The sequence below is a fragment of the Bufo bufo genome, chromosome 3 (genome assembly GCF_905171765.1).
Source record: "Bufo bufo chromosome 3, aBufBuf1.1, whole genome shotgun sequence".
Classification (NCBI taxonomy): Eukaryota; Metazoa; Chordata; class Amphibia; order Anura; family Bufonidae; genus Bufo; species Bufo bufo.
Window position 1 is genome coordinate 237,586,899 of NC_053391.1, and position 26,894 is coordinate 237,613,792.

A 26,894-nucleotide genomic window follows, 5' to 3' on the forward strand; every position below is an offset into this window, starting at 1 on the left:
GAGCTGGCAGCCATGTTGAATTTACAGAGGTTAACCCCTTAGTCACTCAGCTGGATTGGACAAATACTGTGTCAACTTATATAATCAAACCATAATAATAATAATAATCAAATAATATAACCAAACTGATATTAAACCTATAATAAACATGGCAGGAAAGCAATAAGTGCACTAAAGTCTACATGACAGGGGCACAACCTGCAGAACGGGAGAATCAAGTCCCGTCAGATGGCAACTCTGTTCTGTTTTCCCTACCATGATTATAGATAGCATTGTGGGTCTTAGAAAATATATGTTTGCTAACATGTATCGTTCATATCAGAATGATAAGGAGCTATATGGGTGAAGAGATGGGTAAGTGTTAATGGGTACTTGTTAGGCTGACATGGTTATAGGGGTGCACAGTAAGCCTTCACTGTTATGGGTGGGCTCTATGCGACAGACACTGCGAGACACTGTGTTGCTGTCATTGTTATGGGGGACTAATATATGACTGTCACTGTTATGGGTCGGCATTGTGTGGCTAGTACTCTTGACCTCAAGAACCCAGCAATTTTCATTCCTTTTTTTTACTCCCTGTCTTCCTAGAGCCATAACGTTTTATTTTTCCTATTCACATAGGTGTATGAAGGCTTGTTTTTGTGGGACAAGTTATATTTTCTAATGGTGCCATTTTATTTTGCGTAAGATGAAGTGGGAAGCTGGAAGGAATTTCCAATGGGGTGGAATTGGAAAAAAATTTCAATTCCGTCAAAGCTGACCTTTTAGCTTTATTCTCCAGGACAGTACAATTAAAGTCATACCACATTTATACAGTTTTTCTTGTGTTTTAATAAAAAAACCTTTGAAAAAAAAAACTTAGAAATTTTTATTTTTTAGATTCTCTTTGCACCGCCATATTCTGACCCCTCTTTTATATTTACATTTACAGAGCTGTGAAAGAACCCATTTTTTGTAGGGCAATCTGTAGTTTTTAATTATAACATTTGAGGCGTGTATGACTTTTTAGACAAAAAAAAACCATCCATTTAGATTTTTTTCCATTACAGCATTCATCATACGGAATAAATACATTCATATTTTAATAGTACGGGCATTTTGCGACCCAGTGATGCCAGTGATGTTTATTTATTGATTATTTTTATCGCACCCTATGGGAGATTTACTGTGTTCCTCTGGACATAAGAACATTGTTAGGCCTCGGATCCTTAACAATGCCCGAGGCTGCCATAGCAACAAAACAGCTCCCTCATTCTCAGTGCAGGGGAATCCTTCGGCCCCGGAATCATCTCCTTTAATCAAGTTTTTCTAACAGATTTCTCACCACTTAGAATTTATCCTTCACGTCTTCCAACTAGGACACTTCTTTTTTCACATCCTCCCCTTCCATTTTTTTAAAACTGAAAAGGAAATACATCTAGAACCAGCTCGGCTCTAAATAATTAAAGCCTTTTCTATTGACTCAAGATGCGCTTGACTTGCACCTATAAGAAATACACTTTTGCTCCTAGCATGTCTGTATGCCTCCCATTATACCAATTAGACTTCAAGCTTTGATGGTCAGCGGCTCGAGCCGCCTTGTGTTATAATTTACTTGATGTTTTTATTCCCACTTCTCTACAGGAAAGTTTGCTTTTTCTAAAGCTCCGAAAGCCCCTTTCCGCATTAATGTTCAAGTACTCACATAAATACATGCATAAGTACAAGGTACCAGAACGTTATTTTGTAGGCAACGCTAAAGTTTGGTTCCAACATATTAACAGTTCTGCACTTTTTCAGTACATTTATTTTTTTGGCTCATTTTAATACTTTGGCTTCATTTAGTTATTGGTATAATTTAATAAATCTTTTCGGCATAAAGAATGCAATCCAGAGCATCAGAGTACGCCAAAAATGTTTTACTTTTATCCGTTCTACCTAAATATCATTTATACTACAAAACACATAAAATATTGTATATTTTCACAAACCCATGCTAGCAGTAAATAGGTATAGGTTCATGTCCACACATTGTCTGTCTGTTTTCCAGAAACGGCACCTCAATTGTCCATGGTCTGTGAATGGAGCTGCAATAACAGCCCATGAACAAGAATGGCGCTGTTTCTGGAAAAAGACCTGAACATTTTATAAGTCTATTATATAATTTGGAAAACCCCCTTGAACACTGCAAGATTACGAGGTCAAGGTTAAGTAACTATGTGACTGTACAGGGTCTTACCTTTTTAATCTTGCCACTTTTGGTCCCAACAAATACCACGCTGTAGTTGTTGTAGACGTAGGAAGCCAGAGACGTCATCCTGTCTCTGCTTTCTGTATAAAGTGTAACACCTTCAACCAAGTTCAGTCCTCCCAAGGGTTGGTTAATATCCAAACCACAAAAATTGTCATCAATGGGTACCGGCTGCAAAAAGTAAGAAGAGATGAACAATGTATAAATGATACATTCTGATAACAGAAAACATTCAAAAGGGGAGGACAAGCTATACACGGAGATGTTTTAAATGTCACATAAAATCACGATTGACGTTAAATTACGTCAGGTCTAGATTCATGCAGACAAAGTGATCCTTCTGGTAATCATACTCTCTACACATAGACAGATCTGCCAATGCTTTTTCCAGTGAGGAAAAAAGAAACTGCCATTATAAACTGCCGCATCATACCATACCTTTCTTTCCCCTGCATTCATACATAACAAATTACATTTCTCTTGAGGCTGGGCATGCACTTTATTAGACAGCCGAATGCTGATTTCAGCCCCAATCAATGTTAGACCAACCATACACATGCGCATTTGATTTTGAGGCGAGCATGTATTCTCGGTGGCATATTTCCTTTAAAAACAAAAGGATTGGGCATGTTGAAATCCAACAGATCGATCCTTCTTTCCCTAAACATCTGCCATCGGGCTGGAGTCTTCTGATCCTACCAAAATCAACGGGTTTAGACGAAATTCCTTTTGCATATGGCGACTTTAAAGGCTATGTACACCTTCATGCGCAATTTTTTTATGATTGCATTTTACTCATTTAGGACTAAAAATCTTTTTTTTAAATTGATCTTTGTTAAAAATATTGAGCTGTTCTGTCACAAAAGGTTAACTGTTTTTATAGCTGTGTGTATACTACTTTCACTTTGTGCTGGTCATCTAATAACCCTTATCTCTGCATTACTAAGAGGTCATAAACACTTTCTTATGAGTAAGATAAGGATCAGTTTTTATAAGGTCTGAGAGCAGAGATAAGGAGCCCGTCAGCTAGCTGTCTGATGGAAAAAAGAAAAAATTCAGATTCTGCTAGTAGAGCATCTCAGCTCTGTACAGAGAAAAGCACTCCATATTTTCAATATAGACCAATCGAAAAAATGATTTTAGCTCACAATAAGTACAATGCACTAATAAATAAAATTGCCCCAAAAGGTGTACATAGCTTTTAAGTCAATGGCATATTGGTTGCGATAGTAGTCTTGCTAAAATATCTATATAGCAGTGTCCTAGTGGCATCAGATCACATCATTCCATCTTGCCTGTGAATTGCACCTAAACCATTGTTAGTCTTCTCAAATGACCATGTTGGCTCTATCTAGTGTGGGGATTTGCTCTGGTAGACAGGCTAGCGGACGCAGTACAGAGGCAACCACAAAGACTTTAACTTAAACAGTTCAGTGTTTTATTCACACATAGGGAAAAACAAAAAGTAACGGTATGCAGTCTTGGTGTTTGTTCACATTATAAAAAGTCCACAGAACAAAAGCCTTCACCTGGTAAGCAGTTTTTCAACCCGCAGTCCACAGCAGGCTTTAGGGCCTGTTTCCCAGCAGGCATCTCTCAGCCCTTTAGCACGACACAAGTTCTCAGTTCCAAAACACACAGAGACTAACAGCGCTCCACTGTCAGATGGAAGATAATCCACACCCAGCTGAGACTGCTGGCTGGGTTTTATATAGGCCAATAAAGACCCGGCCTGGAGCGTGGGGAGAAGCCACCCACCTAGCACTTTGGCTACTCCTAGTAAGAGCCGGCCCGGATCGGCTTTACAGCCACACTAACAGCAAACAGTGTCAGTCAGCACTAGCTGTCGCTGACATTTGAAACTACTGGCTCTTACCTCACCGAGGCCAGGAATCTCGGTGACACATACCTTCCGTCAATGACGGCCCCTTGCGCCTTCCTACACTAGTTATGAAAAAGCTGTTTCCACATTCTTTGGAATATAATAATGTCAAACAGTTATTTCTCCAACATTTAAATGGACCAGCAATTATTCCTGGCTGGTACAGAACACGCTTACTTATAACCTTTAAAACTACTAAAAAAGTCAATAGCAAAAAACATATAGTATAATGAATAAAAGAGGCACAATGGTATATGAGGTATCACATGCAGTGATAATATAATGAAGGCGTGTAATTTACAGGAAATATGCCATTTAGGATGCCCACAGACACTGAACTGAGCTTTGTGAGAGAACAAGCAGTTCCTGCAGTCGCACATAATTCCTTTAATTCGAAGAGATTGATGACAGTGTTTTAACTAATAAGTTGCAGAAACATGGTTTCCTCTACAAATTAGATTCTATTGCAGAGCCAGATTTCAAGAGCAAGAGTTTAATATCCAAAAATGTCAATCTAGTGTCATTAGCCTTCTTAGTAAATCAGGTTTTTTTCATTATAAATGGCACATATAGAGTCAATAGAGCTCTGTTTACTGCAGCAAATACCATACACATTGTGGAAAGAAAACCAAGACTAAATACTCCATGAGGTCTTGGTGATACAGCTCATCTGGGGGCAAGGATGTTACTTGTGCATCATGCAGGGATTTAGTGAGGGCAACCAGATGCCCCTACACCTTGAGGCTTGGCATATAGTTCACAAAGTAAGTATATAAAAGTCTGGCACTGTTAAAAAACTCCAAGTTATATTAATGTCCATATTTAACAATATAAGTCATTACTTTCAGTTTACGCATTTCAAGCAGTATACACCCTTAAAGAGACTATACTGCTAAAAACGTGTAAGCAGAAGGTTTTTTTTAACAGAGGAGTGCCAGCATTTTACATACTTACCTCCTAAATATTCTATGACCAAGTATATCGTGTATATACTATATGACTAGGAGTACCAGTAAATACCAGCCTCTCTCATTCATCTATTCTCAAGGCTCTTCCCTTCAACATACAGAGTCCAATGTTTTGTATTCTGCTAGCAGACAAAATATATGCAGACACTAAGAGTCAATTACGGTATATCAATCCTGGAGCTAACACAGTGCTTGTTATCTGACCAGCAATAAGAACTTTCCTAGAAAACAACCTAAGTAAGATGAAGGCTGCTTGAAACACTTGAGTGCATGTTCTCTGCAGGTAAAACCAAATCAAGATTCAACTGTCTACCACCTCTCGTTGAGTAGTGATGGAGATGGCTGGTCTGGTGTGTGTTAGCTTTATGACTGTTATTACTACAGTACCAACTGCGTGAAGACATGTTCTACCTGTTGTTGAGGATGACATCCAACTGTCTCAAAGTCAATGGTCTCTCTTCTTGTACAAATGAGCAGAATGGGTTTTTTCTTGTAAAATAAGGACATGTCCACGAGTATGGGAAATTTTCTCGAATCTCCATGTGGAATTAGGCAGTGAAAATATGCAGTGTGTTAGGCTTCTCTCACAATTGAGCTCTGGATTGACTATATAATAGGGTCAGTTCACTTTCCATTTGAGAGTCTACTTTTTTAGAAGTGAAAAAAGTCCAGCATGCAGGACTTTTCTCTTACTATTTTTGTTGAAAATAGTTACGGAGGACCTGAAAAGAGCCTCAAGCGCAGATTTAAACAAGCCACATGAATGCTGTTTAAACACATCTGATCAACTTCTACACTTAAACTGACCTATGGTGCAGATTGTTTTCTGATGTGGATTAGTTGCAGATTTTTCACACAGAATTCAAATTCAAAAAGAAATCAGAGCATTTGTAGATTCATAGCAAAATCTACAAGTGCAAAAAGTGGTTTATAAAAACTATATACTCAGCTTCCCAGTCTTCTGCAGCTCCTGTGGAGAGGCTTTCATGGTCCCACAGCAGGTCTCCACTTCCTGGCCCCTTCCAATGATGTGCTGTTTCAATAAGTGACCCTTACAGTCAATTACAGACTTCAACAGTCACATCATCGCTGGAGCTTGAGCTGGAGGTACAGGAATCGGCCTCGATACTGGAGCGGCAGAAAAGATGAGCATACTTATTTTTTGCACATCAGCTGTTAGAATCCTGCAAATCCTTAGATAATTTTGCAGTGGAATCTTAGCCTAAATGTAAAGTTAAAGGGGTGACCTGACATTTTGATAGAGATGACCTATCCTCAGGGTAGCTCATCAATATCAGATCGGTGGGGTTCAACTCCCGGTACTCCATCAGTTGTTTGAATAGGCCGCGGGGCTCCGATGAGCGCTATGGCACAGCCGCTACCCAATGGACAGTGAAGCGCACGGTATGCTGCGAGGAGATTGCAGCACTGACCGGAGCACCGTGGCCTTCTGAAAAAGGTAATCTGATATTGATGATCTATCCTGTGCATAGGATATCCGGAAAACCACTTTAACTCTTTCAAGGATAAATGTAAATCTGTTAAGTCTCTCTATGTATGCGCACTCTATGTCGATACTATATAATATACAGTATATGTAGTACAGAAACAATGGATTTGAAGAGACTTATATAGTAAATTGATTTAAATAGAAATCCATAAAAAACTAAGCTTGGGAAAAAATGTCACCTAAAGCAAAATCCACAAGACACATTAAAAGTCTGTCAGGGGGATTATAAGTGGAGCTGCCAGCAGCCCAATAAAACGTCAGTATGACACCCATTATGTCAGGGCTACTGACAGGACGAGGAGGAAACGGCCACAGTGTCACTTTAAATCTCTGCCTGTGTTTTCTCTGTGAGACAGGTGCTAAGTCTGATGCATCTAGCACAGTGCAGCATATGGGGGAGAGCGTGTCTTCCCTGCTGCTTCTCCGAATGTCAGTGGATGGAGAAATATTCCTAGCTGCAAGTTCACTCATTCGTGTATTGATCACAATCTATTCCTTTGCTGACTATAGAGAATACAAATGACAGCCCATAGGTTGGATAAAACCATGGAGGCCACACATTCTTTCAAAGATTAAAATCTCAATTAATGTCTATGACCGACTTTAGTGACTATGATATAATCATAATCTTAATCCGCTCCTATCTTTATTCATATTGAGCAATTTCGTTTGGGCTTGTTTAACATATTTGTCCTTTTCTGCCAACATTTTCTGTCTAGAAGCTTCAGATAAAAATAAGAAATGGGTCGAAATCATACTTCATAATATGGAGAACTGGTCAGTGACTATAAGGCCCCTTTCACACGGGTGAGTTTTCCGCACGGGTGCAATGCGTGAGTTGAACGCATTGCACCCGCACTGAATCAGGACCCAATCATTTCTATGGGGCTGTTCACATGAGCGGTGATTTTCACGCATCACTTGTGCATTGCGTGAAAATCGCAGCAAGCTCTATTTTGTGCGTTTTTTCACGCAACGCAGGCCCCATAGAAGTGAATGGGGCTGCGTGAAAATCGCAAGCATCCACAAGCAAGTGCGATTTTCACGCACTGTTGCTAGGAGACGATCGGGATGGAGACCCGATCATTATTATTTTCCCTTATAACATGGTTATAAGGGAAAATAATAGCATTCTGAATACAGAATGCATAGTAAAATAGTGTTGGAGGGGTTAAAAAATTATAAAAAATAATTTAACTCACCTTAATCCACTTGCTCGCACAGCCCGGCATCTCTTCTGTCTTCATCTTAGCTGTGTGCAGGAAAAGAACCTATGGTGACGTCACTCCAGTCATCACATGATCCATCACCATGGTAAAAGATCATGTGATGGAACATGTGATGACCGGAGTGACATCACCACAGGTCCTTTTCCTGTACACAGCAAAAAAGAGCGGTGTCTGCCCTTGTACTGTGGGCGTCTCCTTCTCCTAGGCTGTAGCGCTGGCCAATCGCAGCGCACAGCTCACAGCCTGGGAGAAAAAAAACTCCCAGGCTGTGAGCTGTGAGCTGTGCGCTGCGGTTGGCCAGCGCTACAGCCTAGGAGAAGGAGACGCCCACAGTACAAGGGCAGACACCGCCTACTATAACTTACTGAGAGAAGATACCGGAGGGCATAACGGGAGAACGGAGCGGCACCCGGGGATAATAGTAAGTGCAGGGAGATCCCCGGGCGCCGCTCTCCATGTCAGCATACTTCGTTCACAATGTTTTTCCAGGTGAAAGGTCCTCTTTAAGCTAGAGGGAATTATGAACAGTTCCAAATACCAGTCAATATTGGCAAAAAAACTTCAGGCTTCTGCTAGAAAGCTGTACATGAAGAGGAACTTCATCTTTCAGCACTTCCGAATCAACAAAGAAATGGCTTCAACAGAAGAAGATTAAAGTTTTGGAATGGCCCAGCCAGAGCCCAGACATGAATCCGATTGATAATCTGTGGTGTGATCTGAAGAGGGCTGCGCACAGGAGATGCCCTCACAATCTGACAGATTTCAAGTGTTTTTGCAAAGAAGAGTGGGCAAATCTTGTCAAGTCAAAATGTGCCATGCTGATAGACTCATACCCAAAAAGACTGAGTGCTGTAATAAAATCAAAAGGTGCTTCAACAGAGTATTAGTTTAAGGGTGTGCACACTTACAGTGGCATCCATTGTCCCTAGGTTCCCATTTTAAATATCTATACGGCTACTTTCACACTTGCAGCAGCCCTTCACGGCAGGCTGTTCTGGCGGCGGAACAGCCTCTCGGATCCGTGCTGCCGCAAGTCCACCGTGACGCCGGAAGTCCGCTCTAGCCCGATTCGCTATAATGGGGGCGGGACGGAGGTCCGGCCGCAGCAAGGCAAACATGCTGAGAGTAGGCCGGACAGAAATTACAGCACGATGCGGTTTCTGTCTGGTCACCTCTCGGCTTGTTTGCCGTGCTGTGGCTGGACCTCCAGTTTGTAGTGAATGGGGCCAGAGCGGACTTCCGGCGGACTTGCGGTAGCACGGATCCAGAAGGCTGTTCAGCTGCTGGAACAGCCTGCCGGAAAAGGCTACCGCAAGTGTAAAAGTCGCCTATCATCAGTTTTTTTGCGGGATGCTGCTACATAGAAAAACGCAATCAACACTTTTCCTGACAGTTTCAAAATGGTGAAAGCACTTATACCAGCCAGGATGTCATAAGGCATCTGTCAGGTGAATGGATATGTTTGGAATATCCGTACATGGATGCAAATGCAGTGCAGACATAGTCAGAGATTGCAGAGATGACCTGTGACTATAAAGAGAAGGATTTGGGTGTCCTTGTAGATCATAGATTAAATAACAGCATACAATGTCAACCAGCTGCTTCTAAGGCCACCAAGATAATGGCATGCATTAAACAAGGCATAGACTCGGGGGGGGGGGGGGGGGGGGGGAGATGTAATATTACCACTTTACAAAGCGTTGGTGCGGCCTCATCTGGAATATGCAGTCCAGTTCTGGGCAGCAGTCCATAGAAAGGACGCACTACAGCTGGAAAAAGTACAGAGGAGAGCGACTAAACTGATAAGAGGCATGGAGGGTCTTAGTTATAAAGAAAGATTAAAAGAATTGCATTTATTTAGTCTTGAGAAGAGACATCTAAGGGGGGACATGATTAACCTATACAAATGGGCCATACAAAAAATACAGAGAAAAACTGTTCCATGTAAAACGTGCTCAAAAGACAAGGGGGCACTGCCTCCGACTGGAGAGCAAAAAGTTCATCTCCAGAAGTGTTAAAGCTTCTTTACTGTAAGAACGGTGAAGCTGTGGAATGGACTTCCTCAGGACGTGGTCACAGCAGGAACAGTGGACAGTTTGAAAAAGGGTTTAGATGAATTCTTAAAATGAAATACCATTAATGATTATATTAATGATTATATAAATGTGTAGAAATCTGGGTATCACTCCCCTTCTGTTTTAAAGGGGTTATCCGGGATTTTAATATTGATGACCTATCCTCAGGACACCTGGCACAACTGCCGTTCAGAAGGCCACGCTCCGTGCGAGCACAGCCTTCCCTTCATTGTTTACCTGCTCGCCGTTGACATCGCAGTGGTGAGAAGTGTAATTCCAAGAAGCCGGCCCATTCACTCCAAAGGGATGGCTCTGTGGTACACACTTGAATAGGACCGACCTGTCGCTGCTGCAACGTACATGGCGAGCAGGTAAACAATGAGGGGAAGGCTGTGCTTGCATGGGATGCCAGGTGTCGGATCCCCGATTGATGGTATTACGTAAGAAGTTTTAATACCAATGGAGAGTTTCTAATCCACATTATGCACTTTATGATGATTGGCGCTGGGGTGAGCGCAATTATGTAAACCCTGTCTATTGGTGCCATGTTTTAACCCGTAATTTCACTGATGTATTATGGCTTGGGAAAGGCTTGTAATAATGTCTGTTTTTACGTATTGACTGGAATAAATATGCAAGTTGAAGGCGCTGGCTATATCCTTCTTATTTCTATCCTGAGGATAGGTCATCAGTATAAGGCCTCATGCACACGACAGTTGTTTTTCTCGGCCTCCGTTTTTTTTGCGGATAGGGTGGGAACCCATTCATTTCAATGGGTCAGCAAAAAAATGCTGATAGTTCATCCGTTTGTGTTCCGCGTCTGTTGTCCGTGTTTCCCTATAGCAAAAAAAATAGTGCATGTCCTACTTTTTTCACATTTGCGGACAAGGATAGGCATTTATTACAAGGGATATGTGGGAAAAAACGGATCCTCCAAAAAAAACGGATGCCGCATCAGTTTTTTGGGCGGACGCACAATTTGCGGACGCAAAAAACAACTGTAGCGTGCATGAGGCCGAAAAAACCTGGAAAACTCCTTTAATTCCCATCCCCATTTATCTCTTGCTTGAACCTGATGGCCTTACGGACCGTACTAACTATGTCACACACTTTTTATCCCTGTTGTTTGCTGTTTATTTAAACCATGTGTCCTTTTCCTGCAAAAACAGATTCAAAGCCATTAATCTCGTAAACCTCTCTCATATTTCGAGACTTCAAGAGCCTTATCGCCGAATCTTAGAATAAGTCAATTTGTAGTCTAAGAGGAGAAAAACTCTCCACATTGCTTTGTGAACCGGACAAAGATAAAATAAGCAGCAAGAGATTCCATGTGGATGAGTAAGGGAGCGCATCTGCTAAGATTCGGCAAACTTAAAGGGAACCTGTCACATGGATTTTAGGTATAGAGCTGAGGACATGGGCTGCTAGATGGCCGCTAGCACATCCGCAATACCCAGTCCCCATAGCTCTGTGTGCTTTTATTGTGTAAAAAAAACGATTTGATACATATGCAAATTAACCTGAGATGAGTCCTGTCCCTGACTCACCTCAAGTACAAGACTCATCTCAGGTTAATTTGCATATGTATCAAATCGGGTTTTTTTACACAATAAAAGCACACAGAGCTATGGGGACTGGGTATTGCGGATGTGCTAGCGGCCATCTAGCAGACCATGTCCTCAGCTCTATACACAAAATCCCGGTGACAGGTTTCCTTTAAAGGGGTATTCCCATCACAGACAATGGGGGCATATCGCTAGCATATGCCCCCATTGTCTGATAGGTGCGGGTCCCACCTCTGGGACCCACACCTACAATGAGAACGGAGCGGGGAAATGAACGGAGGGCGCACTGCACATGCGCAGCCGCCCTCTATTCATTTCTATGGGGCCGCCGAAAATAGGCCTTGCGTGCACGGTGCGCTCCCATTCACTTCTATGGGAGCAGTGGGGAACAGCACTTGGTGGTGGACAGACACTGCAAAATTCGGGGTCCTTTAGCCACAGCTCTCCGTTCTCGTTGTAGGTGCAGGTCCTAGCGATATGCCCCCATTGTCTGTGATGGGAATACCCCTTTAAGACAGATATGCCTTGGGTTAAGGTGCATTTAGAAGCACTAATAATCGTCCAGATTATCGGGAACGACCATTCCTGTGAACAGTCGTTCCCAATCATCTGGCCGTCTAAATGTGCCGCCAATCACCCGATAAACGAGCGAAAAGCTAAACAGCGATCTGCTGCTCAGAAGCCATGATTCTGTATGAGGATGAGGGGTCGCTATAGCCATTCCCCATCCTCATACAGTAAAGGAGATCGCTACAAGTAAATGTGCGGTCTCCTTCACTGAACGAGCAGCAGACTGTTGGGAAAGAATGCCCGTCTAAATCCACCTTAACAATAAAGGAGAGATTATTGATGATACTTCAGGGCTACTCAGTCTCTTTATGTAGTGTTCTGTGGACACAGTAAAGCCAGTGATGTCATAAAGCTGACATCATCAAATAGCTAACTATGTCATAGTGCTTTCTAGAAAATAGCACGTGTATGAAAAGTCAACCACTGACACGTGCATACATATTTTGTAGCTCTGTGACTGAAAAAATCTCTAGTTTCTCACAGTTGCATAATGGGAATTGAAAAAGAATTATGGAAAGTGTACTTCATTCTATAATTTTGCTTGTTTTCTCAAAAACATCCTTTAAAAAAGAATTTATTTAATTGACTAACTAGCATAAAACCCCATCTGTCCCTAAATAAACTGCCCAAAATGTGCTAATTTACTATGTTAAGCAAAGCAGACAAAAAAATATATCGTATTTAACCGTTTCCAAATTATCAGCCTTTCTACATTAATTGCAAATTCTAGAAAGGCAGCAGCTGGTATTAACACATTGCAGCTGGATCCATGCTGTCCCTGAAAGTCTATGGTGCCAAAAAGGTGGGCACAGTTCACTGAAAAGATTTCCAGGGCAACGACAGAGAACCATATTGATGACAAAATGATTATGTAAAGAAACTGCCTATCATGCCATACCCTAATATAAGGGCATATAGCATGTCGCTAGGGTTGGGGCCAAAAATCCACCAGCATGCTGTTATACAGCTGGGGTTTCGCTTTCTAAACATGGCTATGTGAAAGTTGACAGCTCTGTAAATTACCCGAGATGAGTCTGAAGATGAGTCCTGTGGCACTGGGCAGCACTGGGCACATGTCCTCAGCTCCATCTGCGCAGTGCATATGCCTCTGATACCTCCAGATATCTCCAGCAATTTACAAGTTCTTTCACAGTCCAACGCCGAGACGGATGGTTTTATTCTAGACGTTTGAAAAAGTTAATCCTGGTAATTTAGTGGCCCTAAAGTTAATGACAGGTTCCTTTTAAAAATATGGCTAAGGGATACCAAACTGGGCCTGGTAGACATGTTTACATGGCAGCTTCATTTTAGTGTTAATCTATGAACGTTCGCTTGATGTCTACAAAAGTTTGTTGCTTTGCCATGGGTTTTTATGTGAAATTACACTTGGAAAAGCAGGCCTGTAGAAAAGTGGCACAACTGTTTGCTGGAGAGCTGCTGTTTCCCGTACACAGGCTGCTGTTTCTCAGTGCAGATTGTATGTACTTTTAGAGAATCCTTCAGATGGTGAGATGTACATTTCCGTGCACTTTAGCCACTAATGGTCTGCCTGTGCTTCGATAATGGTGACATGTAAATGCAGCACATTCCTGTTGCTCCTCAGGTACTGTAGTTTGTTACCTGTTTGACAAGAGTTAGGTAAACACTTATTACGGCTTTACAAAATGTCACTTGAGGAGAACAATGCCGACTACTTAACTCGACAAATCAGTGCACTGCCTTGGCTGAGCTCTCCGGCCCCGCCGTGGTTGCTTCATGTTAACATTCTTGTGGTTTCATTAACCGGCTTAATGTAATCATCATCTTTATAACAGCGGAGTGATCTCTCTCCCAAAGTTCATGAACTGGTTGCATGTAACATACTGATGGCAGACATGGAAACCAAACCCTTAACACAATACAGACTATGTGACATGCTAGCGTTAAGAAAACATCAATCTCTACAGAAAAGCTTCAGGACACATCGATAGAAATCCGCTAATCACTTTAAATAAAAGGAGAGGAATCAGAATAGAACTCTGTTTTGCTTTCAGGGTGACCTCCATTCCCCTAAGGCCCCCATTACACATAATACATCTTTTTATTTTATTTTTTGCAAGATTTGTAATAATTTGGGCACTAAGGGCCTTAGGGGAATCATATATGTACCTCCAAATGAAATGGTATGCACTTAGAGCCACATGGAAGTGAATGTAAAGCCTTGAATTAAAGGCTTGCTCATCCCCATCTGCTTGCTGGTCTTAGACTATAATATTTGTGCTATTTTTCTTTCATGCTCCCTGGAGCGAGGTTGTTATTTGCGAAATGGGAGGGATTGAGGTGGAAAGAAAATTGGTAAGCAAGCAAAAGAAGGCTCCTATAGGTGCTCATATTTTCAGTTGTCATGTTTCCTTTCCAACCTGTTCACCCACTAGAGATGCTAAGCTGCACATACCCAAGGGCTATGACCTACAGAAAAGAAGCAATATACATAGTAAGCACATTTTTAAGAAACTACACTTACAGCTTTAGTGCACTGGACAGCCTTTCCAAGCAGCCAGTTTAGCTCCAGATTTCCTTCTCCCTGATAACATGACTGAAGTCTTTCTTTAATGAGAGCATTGATCGTCTTGATGGGAAAGACACAGAGTGTGGAATCATCGGGTGGATTGTGATACTGTTTTTGGCCTTTAGAGAAGATTGCAAAAAGGACATCATCCCGCACTGATATTTTCAGAGACCTAGCCAAGGTGGCACCTGGTTTTGTTAGATAGGCGGCTTGCAGTAGCCTGTACTCCACCCCGTTCTTTGTGCATCCAATTGGTAACGAAACATAAGAGTGAAATTTGGGATCATTTTTGCATAACCGTACAATTCGAGATGTGTAGAAAAGGTCATTGGCTGAATTACTAGAAATACCTTCAGGAGTTTCTGGCTGCACAGTGAGGAAATAAACATAGTTGCCACTGGCAAAACCATAAATGTAAAAAATATCAAAATGAGAGACCAAAGCAAGAGTGTCGGATGGGATCTTGATGAGGGACGACACAAAGTCACTGTACAGCTCATAATCCAACATGGTAGACGATTCTGGGTCCCTAGGCAACTTGCGACTCGAAAGTGTAGGAAAATAATCCTGTTTGCCATCTACTGCAGTTCCAATGAAGAGTTTGCCATCCTGACCTTCTGTGTGAACAATCACGCCGTACATTGTACCAGTTTCATTGACACTAGAGAGGTAGTGCTCTTTCTTATGAGATGGTTCTACCAGTATAAAAAGGTCATCCAAACGTAAAAGCTTACATACACCCTGGTACAAACTACCACATGCCAACAGCCGATTCTCCGAATAGTCAATGATTAACAGCTTGTTCACATTGTTGGTCAGTGTACGAGGTTCACTACATGGCTGAACGTTCTGAGGAGGGTAGCAGGATTTGTTGTCCTCTCCAGGACCGGTGTTATGGGACACCAACAATGTTAAGTTTCCTGATAGCTTATAAATGCGATTTACTGCGCCAACGTAGACTGCCCCTGTGCTCTGGTGCACTGTGAGATGACTAAAAGTCCAGTCTCTTTGCTCGGCATGAAATGTGTTGGTGAGGGAAGCACCAGGAATTTCTAAAGACAGCATGGCCAAAACCAGCAAGACCACAGAAGCTGTCTGACTGTGGTAACAGGAAGATTTCTCTGTCCACCTCTTTAACCGCTGCTGTTCCATGGTGTTCGATGAGGAGAAGGAAGAGAAATGGAACCCAAGCTCCCTTTGGTATTTAATGCCTCCAAGAGTTTAAGTCTTCTTTACATGGTTCTGAAAGACAAGCAAAGAAATATAATTACCATGTATATAGCATTTAAATACTGCAGCATGTTATACCACTATAATATAAAAAGAATGACTGCAATCCAATCCAGCCAATATAATGACTGTAATCTCCATCACCATAGCCAAAATAGATCATTTTAAGCTGTTTTTAGCATTATGTTCCTCCAGCTAAGCAGGTCACATGGTGCTTGTGCCTATTGCTTGCTAGCGTGGACCTAATCGGGAAATATAGGACAGTGTCTTCATATGGGCACCTTTACGAGTACAATAAAATATCATTTCTATGGGTCACTGCTTTCCTGTTACTGTGAAGTAGAAAAAAATCTAAAGCCTCGCAAACAGATTAACACTTCATGTCTACATCTAACAACTGATGTAGAGGCTTCCGCCTCTGATCTGATGAAAGGAACATCATTGCTTTGCATCGAGAGACACTCGATTGCTAATATCAGACATATGTTCAGATCATTACAATAGACAAGCAATTATTTGGGTAGAATTTACATAACGATAACTGATAAGAGACTCATTTACATGACTGGCGTCTGTGATTAGTTTTAGGGTGCATTTCCAGTCTTACATCAGAAATGACATCGATAGCTGAAGTTTGGCAATTATTGGAATTATTTTTCCACATACAGGGATACCGACATTTTTCTGTTTTGTCAGCCATTTCTGCAGAAGTGAAGGCTGTGAGTGTCCACTTGAATATCTAACTATTCTGTATAAGCTTATAATAATAAGATAAGAATAGCAAGTAGCATAGACGCTGTATTCCCTGTCTTCTACTCCTCCCCAGTTCTTCCATATATGTAGCAGGTTTGAGATATTGGGAATACTGTCCAATAACAGTGGCCACTTTAGATAGCTGTCAGGCGCATGCTCATTCGACTGACTATCATTTCCAGTGCCCCCCCCCCCCCCCCCCCATATGTGCATGCTCGGTTTGGCTGAGCATGCATGTGTTTTCAATAAGGAGAGGGGAATAAGCCACTGGCAGACACCACTTATCTCCTGCAGGAACAAAGGACTGGGCATATTGAAATATAATGGCCAATTCTTCTTTTCCTACATTTGCCGTGATGCAAAAAATGGCATGCATTAGAAATCAGTGGGTAGGACATTGTTCACGTATATGGCCACTTTTAAGGAGTCATTCCACGAAAACAAATGTATCACCTTTGAAGAGGATAGGATGTATGATCGCTGGGACCATCACGGATCACAGAGTGTTGTCTGACCTGCTGATGAGGAGGTTGAGCACTGTCCTTAGCTATCTCCATTAGGGCCCACTCACACGGCCGTATGAATGGGTCCGCACCTGTTCCGCAATTTTTCAGAACAGGTGCGGACCCATTAATTTCAATGGGGCCGCAAAAGATGCGGACAGTACACCGTGTCCACATTGTAGTTCCATTCAGCGGCCCCACAAAAAAGATAGAACATGTCCTATTCTTGTCCGCAATTGTGGAAAGCACATGGGCCGGCATCCGTATTTTGCGAAGTTGGGCTTAAGACTCCTGTTCTGGCCGTCGTGGGGGTCCTAGCATTCATAAATTTATGATCCAGCCTGTGGATAGGTGATGAAGCCCACTTTACGCCGTACTAAATGCTGGTTTTCTCACTCCAAAGTGTTATGTTAATTTTCTATTGAGTCAGACGCTCAAAGACATTCATCAAAGGATTAGTTGACAATACAGATAGTGACTTGTGACCTATTGAATTTATAACTTCAATTTACGGCAAACGATTCTACTTGTCACACAGGAAAACGAAGGCAATGCCACGGTGTATTGCAAAAGGCAACAGGCTGGCTCTATAACTCTCACGCCTCTCGCCTCTCGGCAGTCTCTGCTAGTAACAGGTGTTATGCCGCGTATCCCATTTACCCGTCCTTTGTATAATAATTGTTTTTTCACTCCCAGCAATGCAAAATGCAACAAGAATAAGGTGAAGCCTCCCTTCCCTGCAGCAAGCACACGCCATAGCATTTCCAAGTGCAATCGCAGGATTAAATATGGAACAGAGCAGCAGATCCTGTAAAGATCTCCTCAACGTCCCACCCCATGGGGAATATTAGACAGATGATCAGCATCTGCGTGGAGTGGAGGCCCACAAGCCATCATTTCAACGTAATTATCTCTGAACATTTCTGGCCTCCAGAACGACAAAAATATGAGTCAAAGGAGGCTTTCTTTTATCTCTGTGTACCTAGGCCTGGCGGGGGATGCGTGAACGCCATCCAGAGCTTATAAGGAGAGGAAAACACTACTAAGATGGATTCTGAACAGGACGTGCCTGTGTCTAAATTGCAGGCATTTTTCTGCAGTCTGCTTGTAATTGTTGACAGTGAACTGAAGGCAGAGGAAAGAGGCCATGCTTACCTACGTCAAGCAATCACAAAGTGTGAGCAAACCGCACTGCCCCAAAATAATAGAGATCTGACGGACAGCCAGCAACCAATTGGTTTAATACACACACTTAACCATAGAAATGTATTCACTTGTTGGCAGTTAAGAATTGCTTGGCACAATAAGCAGCTTCTATTCCTCTATGATTAATAGCACTGACACATCGTCTTATTTTAGTAGCAGATTTATGCCTTCTTTATGCTTTCCTTTTCTGGATTAGCACCCCTTATGGCAGGCAACCCCACAATCTACTACCTTATGTTCGCACGCTATGCTGCCTTTACAGAACTGCATAATTGCATCATATAGGATCCCTTTATATACAAACCAATCATTCTCAATCATGGCAGGGTGTAGTTATATGCAGCAATCAACCCCTCTGGATGGGAATGAATGATCAATACTGTGATCATTCATCCTCGTACAGACTCACTGTTTGCCAGCAGTACACTCCTGTTTACACAGGGTGATGGGCTGCTGGCAAATGATGATTTCAGATGCCATCACCCGAGAATTGAGCATCTGCTCATTTGTCAGGTGATTCGTGGCACCTGTAGATGGGGCAAGTATCGGGAATAATGGCTTGTATGATCATAATTATTATATCACATCTGTGTTGTGGCTTCCATTTAAATAGAAGCCCCAATGTCATGCTGGATCCATCACATGATGAATACCAGGGGTGCCCGTCTGACCCCACTGACTTATAATGGCATTGGGTGAGGTGTTCAGTGCTTGATGTGATTGAATGTGTGGTAGAAACAGAGTCTACCATTTCTACCGTTTGCCATATATTAGGCAAGAGCAATGACAAAGAATGTCTCTCTCTTTGGAGGACCCAGCACGTCCATGCATTACAATTCCATGAACTCATCACTGATTTCGATGGGCATCATCTAATGGCTTATATGCCCTTCGGTGGCGCAGTGGCAGAACTAAACTCTTGTCGCCATTTTCCACTACAGATTACAGTTTTTAGCCGCGAGCCTCAATAGTTGGACAACCTGAGACCACCTTATTTTTGGAGGACCCTCCTAACAAAAAACACTGTGTTCAAAGCACACAATTCCTATAATGTCTTTAGAAGAAGGAATGCATCGGTTCCACTGTAGAATAAAGCCTATAGCAGCAAGCTCTTGTACATGGAGGAGAATACAATATTGCATTACGTCTGTTCTTCAAGTAAGGTGTCATACATAATAGGCTTGTATCCGAACATACACACAAACAATACAATACATGCCCTAATACCTGCATGGTATAAAGCTGTCAGAGAGATTAATGTGTACAGGACATAACAATAGCCATTGCATACATTCCAACTGTCGGCATAGGATGAAATGAAAGCTAGAAGAAATCCCACTTCTTTCAAAGGCTGATGAAACAACCATGCTCACCATGGTGATGACGGTGATCCTAAAAATAGTTGTTTTTGTGCTAATTGATTTCCTTACGTCTATATTTTGCACCTGTTAAATGTTTTCTTTAATATATAGATATATATATATCTAGAATCCCCCCAAATAGCACAAAATCTATACTTATAAAACATGTCAGGTAAGGTCTTGCCCTTTTACCAACATGTCCAGGTAGCTCAGTGAGCGATCTCTTAACCTTTCGCACTCTCCGGTGACGATATAACCTTCACGCCACCTTATAGAACTCATGGCCAGTCAAGGCACAGGACCCTCCAGAGAGATATATGAGAGTTATGGCCCAGAACAGAATGACCTTTTAAGTAGGAACATTCTGACTTCTAAGATTAAGGCTTCACTCTGTCCTATGGGAGACATAAATCTGCAGTAAAATAGATCGTTTTCACCTGCTTAGCTAACACAGGCTCTGCTACTTATAGCTTAGAAAGCTGTTAAAGGAGCAGCCAGTCCACGACCTATAGCACCGTTCACGGGATGAGGCTAATTTATAGGGTCTTTTTAAAGATATTTGAGGGCCACTTGATGATAGCAGGCAGCCCTCGTGAAGGTCTCTGCATGGTTTGGAAGTATATAAGAAGCAGCTTCTGACTACTCTGTATTCCAATAGGATCATTCAGCGGTACGGTTTATTTATAGGCCAGCCATATGCTCGAAGATGGCATTATTTGCTTTTCCCACATTGGTTAATTCAGAATGGTCCTATGTACCATTACTTTACTGCTTGTTACTGTACTCATTTTATTATGTCACATACGCGTTTCAAGGTCCCCTCACACTAGCAGTGGCGATGACCAAGCTCTAATTAGGCTGAAAACATATGCTTTCCAGTCTCCCGCACTTTGCATTTTCTCCAGGAATAGTATTCTGGAGCAATCTGAAACTATGTCATCTATGGCTGCAGATTACACTGGTAACAGTACTTGTCCTCTATCAAGCCAATAAAAATTGTTTGTTTCTAGGAAAGCCATGACAACAAATATGGTGGCCATTACAGAACCCACAGAAGCTATCACCGCTCCCCGCCCTTCCTAAATAAGAGAACTGCATGCAATGCCCATTCACCAGTTCTTGGATTACAAGGTACATTTCGCCATACAGCACACTCTGGTTGATGTCACACGTAGCGTTTTCATCAAAAAGTGCCGCAGCCAGTTTGCAATTAGCTAACATGAAAGGGGAAGAGAAAAAGCTGCTGCTAAACACCTGTCATGGTGGCTTACTACCACAAGAACAGAAGGATCATTCCTGTCGACATTCAGTCCATGACTCTGCTGGTGACCAGCTACACATTAGATGGTCGAACTGTCCCATCAAAATCAGTGGGTGCAACCAACATTTATCTAAGGGGAGTTCACATCACCGTTTCATTTTCCGTTCTTCTGATCCGTCAGAAGAACAGAAGAAAAAAAATACAGATCCTGTTACACATTTGGCACCCTTTTGAGCCATTTTCATCTGAGATCAGTTTTTTTGACAAAAAAAGTCCTGCGTGCAGTACATTTTCTCTGTCCAAAAAAAAATAACAATCTCAGACACAAATGGCTCAAACGGATGCCAAATGTGCAACAGGATCAGTTTTTTTACAGGATCCTATTTTTTTCCTGTTCTTCTGACGGATCAGAGGAACGGAAAATGAAGCGGTGATATGAACTCTCCCTAATATGTATGGCCACCTTAGGCTACTTTCACACTAGCGGTTTTACTGGATCCGTCAGGGTTCAGCAAAAACGCTTCAGTTACTGATATTACAACCATTATTATTGTATTATCTTTAACATAGCCAAGACGGATCCGTCATGAACACCACTGAAAGTCAATTAAGGACGGATCCGTGTCAGATTGTGGCAGAGAAAACTGATCCGTCCCCATTGACTTGCATTGTGGGTCATGCCGGATCCGTTTTGCTCTGCATCCCATGACGGAAAGAAAACCACAGCTTGCTGCGGTTTGCTCTCTGGTATGAGAACACAACCAAACGGAACGGAATACATTTTGGAACATTTTGTTCTGTTGAGTTACGTTTTGTCCCAATTGACAATGAATGGGGACAAAACGGAAGCGTTTTTCTCCAGTATTGAGATCCTGTGGCGGATCTCAATTTACCGTAAAATAGAAACGCTAGTGTGAAAGTAGCCTTAGGGGTGAATTCACATACGGCAGATTTGTTACATAAATTACAAGGGCTATCCCATGCAGAAAATTATGAGCAAACCCCCATGGAACTGATCTGGGTGGCTGCACATGCAGGCTTCTTTTTTTTCCTCCTACAAACACTGCATTTTTGTAGTGGCGTTATTAGATTCCTGGATGTTTTTGGCCCCTTTCCTTTTTTTTCCCAAATTGCAGCAATGCTGTGTGTCCTTTTCTCAGGCATTTTCCCATAGGTTTCTCTATTAAATAAAGAGTCTGGAAAATACCCCAGTACATTGAACATGAATTTAATAGTATTTTTACAAGCTAAAAAAAAGCCCCCTCCCAAAAAAACTGCGTGGAAGCACCCTTTCAGTTGCAGACATTTTTTACAACAAATCCGTTGGATGTGAATTCACACTAAGAAAGCTGAATGACAACCCTAGTGGGAGTTGGCAACTATCTCCCAGATTTCCTACAGACAGAACTATGAAATAGATAAATTACCGTATGTTTTCACAATTTGAAGAAAGTTCTGAAGGACCAGAAACAAGATGAAGATAAAAAGGTCTATTTTTTTCACTAGTAGTAAATCAGTAGTAGTAGTAGTAGTACTACCGCCGATACCATTCGACCAATGTTAAAGAATATATGGGCTATACGGACTAAAGAACTGTTTTCCAGTATTATTATGTAAAGGAAAAAACAAATATGTCCTTCATTGTCTAGTAAAAAATGTAGTTCTTCGGAAGACTTCAGGAAACATAAGGGCAACATCGTGCTTATTACTGGAGGTTTTTATACTGTGACTCTTTTACTGCTTTTTGTATCGAAAATATAGGGTCGTAAATAGTAAAAGCTGCATAATATCAGAAAGGAATGCATACATTATATCTCCCATGTAGAATATAGTGTGTAATACTTAGATATACCTAGAACGTAGTGCAATACCCTTGGAACTGATTTACAACCTAATGAAATTGGCTTGCTGATGTGAAAAGTGAAGCTTTCCTCAGCTCGTAAACACTCTGCGACTGCCCGAGCGGGATGCACCCCATTAAAGAATTATTATAAACTGAACATCTGCAAGTCTAAAAAACACGCTCACACTCGTCTGCGTAACACTATAAAAACGGAAAGCAATCCAGATGCCGGGAAGGTCAGTAAAACTTCTCACAGTACTATAAGGGTGTATTCTCACTTGGTGAATGGGACCGGTACCGTTCTGCACTGACAATTACCACACAGAGAATTTTGGGTATTTTTTAGCAAATTACTAATGTTCTACAATGGGTTTCGGTCATGAGGCTTGTACAGGTAAAACAAGTGTTGTCAACTTATTTGATGTCTATAAGCTGTGCATTGAACAGTAGCAGAAATCTGCAGAAAATCGTGGTAATTAGCCACTCTCTACACTATAGGTACCATTCACCATGTTGTTTCATCTGGTTACATGTCGCATGGCAAACGTTTGGTACTTTGCAATAAAACATGCGCAGTTTGCAGCACGGTAATTGACCATGAAGCATAGTGGCAGTGTGGGGGCAACTATTGGGACCTCCACTGATCACAAAACATTACTCCTGTGTGCCCTGCCGCTCTATCCATTTTCTATATCTGAGCGCTGTACTCAACCATCTCCTGGAGTCCTTGTTCTCATGATCAGAAGTAGCCTCGTTAGCCATTTGGCAATGAGATTTTGAGGATTCGCTCTCCTTGTTCTCCTGGTACAGGCAAAAAACTGGCATAAATACACTGCGAACTGTTTTTTTTTTTGTGTTTTAAAAAAATCTGGATATTAGCTGATATTGCAATGTATTCTAGAGGGAGGTCAATACATAAAATGTCAGTCATGATACAAATGATCTTCATCCCAATTAGAAACCATGATAATAATATAAACCAAGGTTGGACTAGGTGTAACAGTCAGAAAAACAATTGATTTATGATCAAGGGTACAAATCGGTTGGACTCTTTCAGTCACTTATGCATCTGACTGCATCCCCCACACAATACTGGACCATACAATGAAGCTGATCCATAGGGGTGGCATTCACATAGTATTATACATCAGTTCCTGAATGCCAAACACTGGTTGCATCAAAAGGAGTCAAAACATTGTTTCAGGCGCGTCCCCTTCCCCCACGGGATTGAGACAAGGCCCTTAAAGAGTGTGATCTCTGTTGACCTGCATGGGAATCTCTGCCATTTGCAGTCACCCAGTGCGATATCTCTACCAGCTGTCCCTACGTGCCTTCAACAACACCAGGGACAGAAAAACAGTTATGTCTGCAAGCACACTTCCCATTGTAGGCAGCTGAAAAAACACAACTAGAAAGTCCTGATATGTGGCCACTCCTGCCAGACATACTATTTAACCCTAACCTATGCCCAAAGCAGCTTCTGCATGTGAATGTCGAAATATGGATATTTATGGCCAGTTTGGCAAGACTGCAGACATTTGTCACCCTATAAACAAAAGCAAGTCTTTAAGACGGGCAACAATAGGGATTAGTCTGCGGTGAGAACCAGTTCCATCAACTTGTTTTCTTAATGGTAGTAAATGCTGACGCATTTCTTTCCTTTCCTGGAAAGTAAACTGTGAACAGTGGAATAAAATGTAAGTAAAATATGTAAGAATGGACTAATCTTCCTGGACATCATTTAATGTTTGGAGAAAGGAAAACACTGCATTTCTGCATAAAAATGTCACCCCATTTGTGAAACACGATGGTAGTAGCATCATGGATTGGGCCGTTTCGCTGCATCTGGGCCAGGGTGGCTTACCATTATTGATGGAACAATGAATTCTGAATCATACCAGCAAATTCTGGAGGAAAATGTAACAACATCTGTCCATGAGCTGTATCTCCAGAGAACATGGGTCATGCAGCAAGACAATGACCCTAAGCACACAAGTTGTTCTACCAAAGAATGATTGAAGAAGAATAAAGTTTAAGTTTTGGAATGGCCAAGTCAAAGTCCTGACCTACTGTATGTTGTTGGAGGACCTGAAGTGAGCAGCTCTTATGAGGAAACCCACCAAGCTGTTTTGTGCAGAGGAATTGGCTACAATTCCTCCAAGCAGATGTGCAGGACTAGTCATCAATTACCAGTTACTGCTGCACAAAGTGGTCACCAAATACCGAAAGCAAAGGCTCACAAACTTTTGTCACTGACAGACGTGATATTGCATCATTTTCACAAAGTTTATTACTTCAGACTCATTAATTTGATTTGACTATCTTTATCTAATTTTAGGACTTGTGCGAAAATCTGATGTCGTTTCAGGTCAAATTTATGCAGAAACCTAGAAAAATAAGAAGGGATAACAAACTTTCAAGCACCACTTTATGTCTTTTTTCAACTTATGCTATTGCTGTCCTGGATCTACTTTACCAGAATGCAAACTGCCACGTATGGCAGCCTGTATCCTGCATATATCTGTAGTAAAGCTGCAGTGTGTACCGATGACCCACCAACTTTACTTGACGTGGCTTCCCTGCTTTATTATGTTTCTAGTAGTAAAGGAAGAAATTGAGAAAATGAGTATATATTACAGTCTTTCTATTAATATGTAATATGTTTCATTTAACAATATCAAGACTTCTGGCTGTAACATGACCCAGTACCCTGGGCAATTATAGGGAACAAACTGTTCATTCCCAATCATTGCCATCTAGTTAAAGGGGTTGTGCGGGCTTTTACTATTAATGACCTATCCTCAGGATAGGTCATCAATATCAGATCGGTGGGGGTCCGACACCCGGCAGCCCTGCCGATCAGCTGTATGAGGAGAAGGCATGCGCAGTGGCCACATGCTGTCTCCCTTCCTGTTCACTGCTGCTGTCTATAGTCTTTGCCATAGAAAGCAGCAGCGGACAAGAGGAGAGAAGTTAGACGGCACGTGCGCACCACGCACGCCGTCTCCACTTACAGCTGATCGGCAGGGTTGTCGGACCCCCGCCGATCTGATATTGATGACCTACCCTAAGGATAGGTCATCCTTAGTAAAAGCCCGGACAACCCCTTTAAAGCTGCATTTACATGCTGCAATAATTATTTTTGTATGCTGATGGATACTGCTACTGTAATAACAGGGTGATGTGCCGCTGACAAACGGTGATGTTATGTGTCACATAAACGATGGATCACCTGACAAATGAGCATTTTTCTAATTTTTTCAGGTGATCGGCAGTACATTTAGGGTACTTTCACACTAGCGTTATTCTTTTCCGGCATAGAGTTCCGTCAAAAGGGCTCTATGCCGGAAAAGAACTGATCAGGCATATCCCCATGCATTCTGAATGGATAGAAATCCGTTCAGTTTGCATTAGTATGCCTTCCGTTCAGTCACTGTCAGGCGTTTTGGCCAGACATAATACCGCAGCATGCTGCGGTATTATGTCTGTCCAAAATGCCTGATCAGTCACCGGAATGCTGGATCCGGCATTAATTCCCATTGACTTGCATTAGTGCCGGATCTGGCATTGCAAAACAACTGAAGGATGGATCCGTCCTTCCGGTCTGCGCATGCGCAGACCGGGAAAACTATGAAAAAGACTGCAAGACGGATCCTTCCATCCGCATGACAAGCAGAGAGACGGATCCGCACCCGGATCCGTCTACAAATGCTGTCAGTTGTCACACTGATCGGCGGATCCGACAGGCAGCTCCGACGATGAAACTGCCTGCCGGATCACACTAACGCTAGTGTGAAAGTACCCTTACATGGGGCAATTTTATCACGAAACGAGTGTTCCTGATAATGATCTGGTAAATCTGCCCATGTAAATGGGCAATTACTATACAAAGTGGGTGTAACGTGTAAAATTACCCCCATAAATTCTGTCTTGACTCCTGCAGAATGTATGGAATCTTTACTGGACCTATTTTATAGGGCAGTACATACATACCTTTAATAAGCAGAGCCCAGGGCATGCTTAGGTTTTCTGAAACCCTCTGAGACAGGGTCATCAATACTGTTGCTAGGAACATTTTTTAAAATTCACCCCACTCATGATAAATGTCTCTAATAGCATACACTGTTATAATCCCGGGACCGACCTGTCATACGTGTGCT

The 26,894-nt window shown here is 42.0% G+C and overlaps 1 protein-coding gene across 2 annotated transcripts in view; it reads right to left on the bottom strand.

The window, feature by feature from the left end:
• Window positions 1-26,894, bottom strand: part of PLXNA2 (plexin A2) — a 301,825-nt gene that overhangs the window by 244,249 nt on the left and 30,682 nt on the right. Inside the window, exons 1-2 of one of the 2 annotated variants that reach the window (XM_040424057.1) lie at window positions 14,533-15,729; window positions 2,219-2,401 (exon numbers count right to left, since the gene is read on the bottom strand). In XM_040424057.1, coding sequence (XP_040279991.1) covers window positions 2,219-2,401; window positions 14,533-15,729 — 1,380 coding nt within the window. Of the gene's footprint in view, window positions 1-2,218; window positions 2,402-14,532; window positions 15,820-26,894 lie in introns of those variants that run through there. The other variant, XM_040424056.1, reaches the window with a different exon arrangement.